This window comes from Centruroides sculpturatus, unplaced genomic scaffold (genome assembly GCF_000671375.1).
Source record: "Centruroides sculpturatus isolate CEXI.00-Female unplaced genomic scaffold, Cexi_2.0 scaffold889, whole genome shotgun sequence".
NCBI classification, from domain to species: Eukaryota; Metazoa; Arthropoda; class Arachnida; order Scorpiones; family Buthidae; genus Centruroides; species Centruroides sculpturatus.
Genome location: NW_019385500.1, coordinates 106,254 through 113,715, shown reverse-complemented (window position 1 = coordinate 113,715; position 7,462 = coordinate 106,254). Strand labels below are relative to the sequence as shown.

Here is a 7,462-nt window from a genome sequence, read left to right as displayed (position 1 = left end):
AGCAACAGTTCCTTTTAGAAGACCATCAGTGAACGAGTGGGTAACACAACCGAATACTACTCGCGGGTTCGCACCTAACCTGCTGGCTGAGTGAGTTTTCCGGGTTTTCTTCCAGTGTTTAACACCTACAAGCCAGATTTCCATAGAAAATCCTCCCTTGGCAGATGAGCCACATGAAGAAAATACCGCAAACTCTAGGTAGTCAGGCGTGAACCCACGATCAACTGGTAGTTACCAGTATTAACTGGTTTTATCCACTCTAACTGGTAGGCGAAGTGAAATACGAACCCGCAACCATGGTTTTCATCCACTAGTAGGCGGAAAGATTTAATTCTCTTAAGGTTTTATTTTATAAACAGCTTTATTCACTTCACATAAGAAGTATTATAAGGAAGAATTTCTTTTATAATACTAAAAACTGCTTCTATAAATTCTCTTTCTAGTTCTGTTTTCTACAGAGAATTCATTCTCCATAGAGACAAAAGTAAAAAGAATTTTTACTTATAGAGTCGTAAAATTCTTGCTGTGTTTATAACAAAAGATTTTTATTTATTTATTTATTAAATGTTTTAAAACTAAAACAAGATACAACAATCATAGAAAACGAAAATATTCTCTTTATAATGAACTTATGATGTGGATTATACAACAAACTTGGATTAGAAATCGGAAAACGTGGGTTTTTAAACGTAAATCTAATGCATTAAACGAAGAGAAATTTATTTATTTTTATTATAAAAATCTTTAAAGTATTAAGTACTAAATTCTTTTTCCCCTTTTAAATCTCGAATTTCATTTTACTTCAAAAAATAATACCAGACGAGTGTTCATCATTACTTATTCTATTTGATGTTTCTTTCCAGTAGAAAAAGGTAGATTTAATACAGTTCAAATTGTTTATAAATAAGTAAAATTCATAAATTATTTTACATTTTAAATAGTAAAAAGTAATGTTTATACGATAATTCAAACACGAGAAATTGTATACCTGTCGCGGGTTCGTATCTCACCGCAGGAACTGAACGTCCGTATATTTTATGCTTTAATTAGATAATGTTCGAGGCCCTTCAATGAGGAACAACCCCCCCGATTAAGTGGCCCAATGATTTTATCCACTGACCTGTGGTACTGTATCAAATGATACTTGATAAATAGTGGCTTCGGATATCATCCTTAAAAGTAAATAAGATCCGAACCCACCACTTCTAGTAATACTTTACTAATACCAAAGTAATTGTTAACTATAATTATATAGAAATTACTAACACAAAAGTAAACAAATTTAATATACTTCAGACAGATACACCCTCTCTCAGAAGCAATTTACTTCTAAATTAAACAGGAATTTGAATTTTTTTCGTATTCTCGCTAGATGTCGTTGTAGTTCCACACCCTGTGTACGAGTGTACAAGTATGTAAATGTAATTATACGGTTATACCGGTGTAGAAGGACCCGCGACAACTCCCAAAGTCAAACATTCTTCAAGGTGCTTCTACCTTAAATCATTAGTCTGGCATTCAGAGCAAGCCTCTATTGTTGTGTACAATTAAAAATTTCGTGTTAATCACAATTGAACGTGTTGTTTATACAATTATCCTATTGATTCGTAATTTCAGTCAGTTCTGATGTTCACTAATCAATTCTTCTCTAAACTAGTTTGTCAACTCCTGTGTTTATGACTGGTATTTTCTATTATAACCGTATAAAATACTAAATTTTTATTGTTCACACCTATATTTTATCATCACACTATTAAAACTGTTTCTAGGAACGTAATCTTAATTTAACACTAGGTTTAACGAGATAAGTGACTTCAGTCAATTTCGAGCAATTTCGATCACAGCTTCAGTCTAAACAAGCAATTTCGATCACAGCGTCAGTCTAAACAAGCAATTTCGATCACAACTTCAGTCTAAATAAGCAATTTCACGCTGGCTCGCTTAACGATTTTCTGGGAATTAGGTCGTAAAGCGAAGTTACTATGTAAAAACGTTAATTAAACGGGTTATTTTTTATTAGAATAACTTTTCCAATTACAGATTTTTCTTTTATTTTTTTAGTTCCATTTGATTTGATACAATAATTCCCCGTCGAGACTCGTTACATAAACCAATTTAGATTCCTATTTTTAAATAACGTAATCCTGTATTACACTAAATACATAACTATCGAGAAAACAAAAAATCATTAATAATTTGCCGATATACAAATCTATTTATAACAATTTCCAGTAGGATTTACATTAATATTTTGCTTTCATCAAGCAAAGTATTTAATACGTGAAAGTTTTCGGTGATTATTTAGGCACGAAATCCTCTTAAAACACACAAAAAAAATGCTGGAAGAGTAGAGAAGAAAAGTATTTTCACAATAAATTGAACAAGATTATAGCAAACGATGAAAGCGAAGTAACTTTTCGTGTTCACAGTTCTTATATTTAACTGTAGGTTGGATGAAAAGTGTAATAATACGAGGAAAACATGAGTTTTCCATGTCATCAAATATCAGTAAAATGTACCTTTTTTTTTAAATTCCGACAAGACAAAGATTTTGCAATCCAAATTTCGTCCTTTCTGCAGTAAATTGAAAGACCAGACACACATAAATTGAGCGTTGTGGTGTTGCTACTCACACAGAAATCACTAAAATTAATGCTGTTTATAGTAACAGAATATAAAATCTTAAATATTTATTAACAGAAAGCAATCTTAAAAGGTATTTTATTTGTTTAAACAGAACAAAATGACATAGGGCACCCCCATACAAGCACTCGACGGCCCTGTAGTATCTGGTATAGAAATTAATTATTATTATGGCACAATTTGTTAAATATACTGCAGAAACTACAAGAATATAAGTTTAAAGTCAAAATTAACAATGGTAATACCAAAAATATTAAAAGTATGTCACGTAATTACAATAAAAAAAAGGGAAAGAATCCTGACTTGTAATATGTTAAGTAATGGAGATAATTTCTTGTGGCTTCTGTTATTGTGTCAAAGGATCATTCTCTCATTTGAAAATAAGAAATAATTTACTTCTACACAATAATTTCTATTATAGACGATAATAAATGAACAAGTCGTTGTAATTTATTATATTACAAATTAATTATCTAAATATTAGAATTTAAATTAAGAAAAATCATTAATTTTTTAAGGAAAAGGCCGAAATTTAACAATTAAATCACTAGTTTAAGGCTTCTAACGTGTTTAAATACAGATGAAAGATCTAAAAAACACAACACCACAGTATTAATTGATGGAATTATAATAATATTCGGATTATACGAGGCCCTAATTAATGTGGATTAGTGAGGCCCTTTTATCTAAGACATTATCTTGATATTCAGTCCTACAGAGCCTAGCTAGTGTTGAATCTAGTATACGAGGCCCTAAAAGCGCGAGATCCTCGGATTTAGCCAATGATTGGCGTTTTTTAACTGTATTCATAGTAGTGATTGAAGCCTGTATATATGCTAATTATACTCTTATGTAGTGTATATATAATACTTTTATTTCTTTACTTCCCTAGCGAATACTTATATAATATGAAGTGTGTTTATATTTTTATGAAGTAAACAGTGTAGTTTTATATAGGCCTAATAATAAACACAATAGACTTCAATTAGTGTGAAACAAACTTGATTAAAATCAATATATTTTCAATAATAACTAACTGAATTAATTTTTAGTAGCTATCATTGAATGAAGTGTATATTTGTTTAGTATGGATTGATGAATTTATATTTAAATTTTGTTTTTTGTTAATGCAACTGTCGTGTGTATAGAAAGACTGTCTTACTCTACACCTACTCTATATCATGGCCTGTATATTCGTCTATTATTAAGTTAATTTTTGTACTGCCTTACAGTGGTTTGGCCACGTTAACAGAATGAATGAAGAGGAATTACTTTGGTTGAGGACTAGAGGAACTCCTGGTTGAGAGAGTTCCTCCTATCTACTTGATCCCCATCCTCAGTCAAGGTAACTGAGGATGAGAAGCAAGTAGGCAGGCATGTAAAGGAGCATGAGAAGTGTGCTTAGAGAGGCAGAAAGGTAGTGAGATCCCTCTAGCCTTATGCCCATTCATATGCTGTTCTATACTAATCGTGTATATAGATTGAGACAATGCATCTACACACGTGGTCATGTGTAGATTCGTTTATTAGTAATTAAATTAAGCTCTACTCTGATCAATTGCGTAGGTAGATTGTCTCGTTAATGTGTAACACGAATGAATTGTAAACTTTCTGTGGCTATAAATTTACATAAAATATCATTTGTTATATAAAATAGCGTATGTATGCATACGTAAATGTATTTTAAAAACCTTATAACAATAGAATGAAACGTTAATTATGCAAAAAACAAAGTAAGTAAATTGAACATGATAAAAATAGTTTCCTTTTTGATTTAATTTTAGATTAAAAAAAAGAGTTTTTAGGGCACGTTATCTTAATATTTAGTCATTAATTCTTGTTAGTTCATGAGAACAAACTCAACTGATAACACTAAAAGGGGGGTTACTGCTTGGTTCATTTGCATATTCGCTCGTTTCATTGCTTAATTGTCTGCCAAAAAAAACATTAAAATTATTTAAAAATAACAACACTAGAAGCATATTTCCTGAACGTTTTCTATTTTATTTTTGGCATAAAGGAAATAATACTGTCCCCACTTCTTTTTCAGGTAACACAGCATGGAATCTTACTTCAGTGCCTCATCACAGGTTCAAAGTTCTCGTGTGCAAACGTCATCTCATGTAGGAAACGAGAAAAAAAGTGAAATACTCCTGGCAAATCACACTTCCTGGGTCGAGTTAGTAGACGAATTCCGTCTACGATTAACTAAACTAGACGACATAGTAATCCTTATCCTATGTGCCCTGTACGTCGCTGTTTTTATAGTAGGACTCATTGGGAATGCCGTGATTGCTTATTTCACTTCGAAAAATAGATTATTCCCACACCATTTACAACAGAATCGTATGTTGATTAACCTGTGCATCGCCGATCTCATGGTGATTATCGTTTGTTGCCCCACTACCATCTACACAACTATCAGCAAAGTATGGACATTCGGTTGGCTCTTGTGTAAATTGTCTTCGTATCTGCAAGGTAAATCTTACTTTAGAGGGAGGTTTTTACGTGTTTGCACGAAATATTTTAATGATCTTTTTTTGAATTTCAGGTGTGGCCGTTACAGCCGGGACCTTATCTCTGGCAGCTCTCAGTTTAGATCGTTACTTGATCGTCTATCGCATCTCCACGTTTCGGAAGATGAACAGGCGTAACTTATCCCTTATATTGATAACTACTATTTGGATAATAGCAATTTCTATTCATTGTCCCATTCTGTATGTTAAAACTACCCACGAATTGAAGGTGGGAAATTTGGAAGTTGCGTATTGTTACGAGGAATGGAATGCCGAAATAACAAGGCGTTTATATTCCATATCAAGTCTGATCATAGTTTATGTGTTACCCTGCGTGACATTGATGATATGCCACGCATCAATTAGCTGTACCCTTTGCACGATCGATCGTATTGAACCTAGAAAGCAAGCATTAGCAATGAGTGATATTAAATCGGGGACGTCGTTTCGCATGCAAACGTATTGTAGTCATGTTTCCGAGAAGGGAACATCGAGTGGAAGAATGGCATCCGTAGTTTCTCTAGAACCGAACAGACAAACGTACACTCAGACATTCCGCACTAGAAGGAGATTAGCTAACGTGTTAATGGGTCTCACTTTGTGTTTCGTGGCTTGTTGGTTACCGTATAATTTCGCTTCTGTTTATATGGATTTGAACCCGAATCATAGTATTGCCTCCCTTTTACCTTTTACGCTTCTATTAGGTCACGCTCACAGTGCTATTAACCCAATTGTTTACTGGTTACTCAACAAAAGCGCTAGAAACAAAATACAAAACGTCATCAGGTTTCGTTCGTCAATTGCTAAACAGTCACACTTAATGCCTGTCATGTGTTTTCGATTTAATATGCCTACCTCCACCAGCACTGATTTAGCAATGATGAAATACCAACCCCGGCCTAAACAATCATCAAATATGTGCCTATCATACTAAAAACTGTGAAATCCTCCGCACATATTTTTAAATTCTATTGTTAAATGTAAAGTATTGTGCTGCTGAGCCTACTTAATGCTGTAAATAAGTTATAAATTCGATTAATAATCACGTCAGCTTAATTTTCTTCCAGTAGAAACTTTTGTATATATTCATTAAACACGTCAGAATCAATTTGGTCCGTAACAAGCGTTAAATGTCGTGATCTTTGTCATGTTTATATCAACGTAAATTGATAAAATGCACAATAACCTACCGAATTTTATTCATTTTAAGTGTGAATTTCTATACGTGAAATTAGGATATATTTTAATATATTATGAAGTCTTGAATTTTTTAATAAACACTTATAATGGGGGACGATACCAGATCCTATGGGTCTAAACGAGTTCCAAATTGTTTATAAAATGTTTAAAATTTTAACTCCTAAATAGTGCCACCCTCGTAAAGTGCCAACGAATACCCATTAACACAGTATCTGTGAATATACCAAGTGTACGATTTTGCATAGTAAAACGAGTCACACTCGATTTAGCGCGAATATTGTGGCGCTAAATCGAAGTTTGGCTGTACATATACCATTTTATGGAAGAAATGTTTATATTTTATTAATCTATACTTTGTAATTAAATTAGTTTTGAGTGTTATCTAGTTAATTCGTACTTAAAGCATTTCGATCTTACGTAATTTAAGATAAAACTACAACCAGGACAACACCGAAAATGTATTTTTATGAAAGTCTGCAATTATTTTTTCTAAATGTAATTTTATTTCTATTTTCAAAAAGAATAAACTATGTTAACTGAAATAAGTTTTAATTATTTTTAATATACGTTCTTGACTGAAAATGAATAAAACTAGATATTCCCCGCACCAACTGTTCAGATGGCTCAAATTCCCTACACTACATTGTTCAAATACGTGAAATGCCCCACACCAACTGTTCAGATGGCTCAAATTCCCTACACTACATTGTTCAAACACGTGAAATGCCCCGCACCAACTGTTCAGATGGCTCAAATTCCCTACACTACACTGTTCAAACACGTGAAATTCCTATAATAACTGTTCAAACGTGAGAAATTCTTGACACTACACTGCTCAATATATACAAAAGCCCAAAGATATCCGAAATAACGTCCATACTCGACTTACGCTTGTGATAATTTAAGAAACTCTTTCATTGTGTCTTAATTAACGTTAACACCATCTAACAACGATTAAAGTAAACATAAATATTTACTTTAATCCTTATTGCATTAAAGAAATGACATTAATTAAACAACAATGAATATTATGAGAAAAAAATAAATTTCATAACTTACCAACATCATGTATGAAGGGGTGAAGTTTCTTGCGGTTGTTGTTA

The 7,462-nt window shown here is 32.6% G+C and overlaps 1 protein-coding gene across 1 annotated transcript; it reads left to right on the top strand.

The window, feature by feature from the left end:
• Positions 1–4,826: 4,826 nt before the first annotated feature.
• LOC111639573 (orexin receptor type 2-like) lies at positions 4,827–7,009 on the top strand (the record flags this gene model as incomplete). Its single annotated transcript, XM_023385458.1, has 2 exons — positions 4,827–5,121; positions 5,195–7,009. Coding segments are annotated over 2 exons (1,194 nt in total), but the record flags the coding sequence as incomplete, so codon positions are not given.
• Between the last annotated feature and the right edge of the window lie 453 nt (positions 7,010–7,462).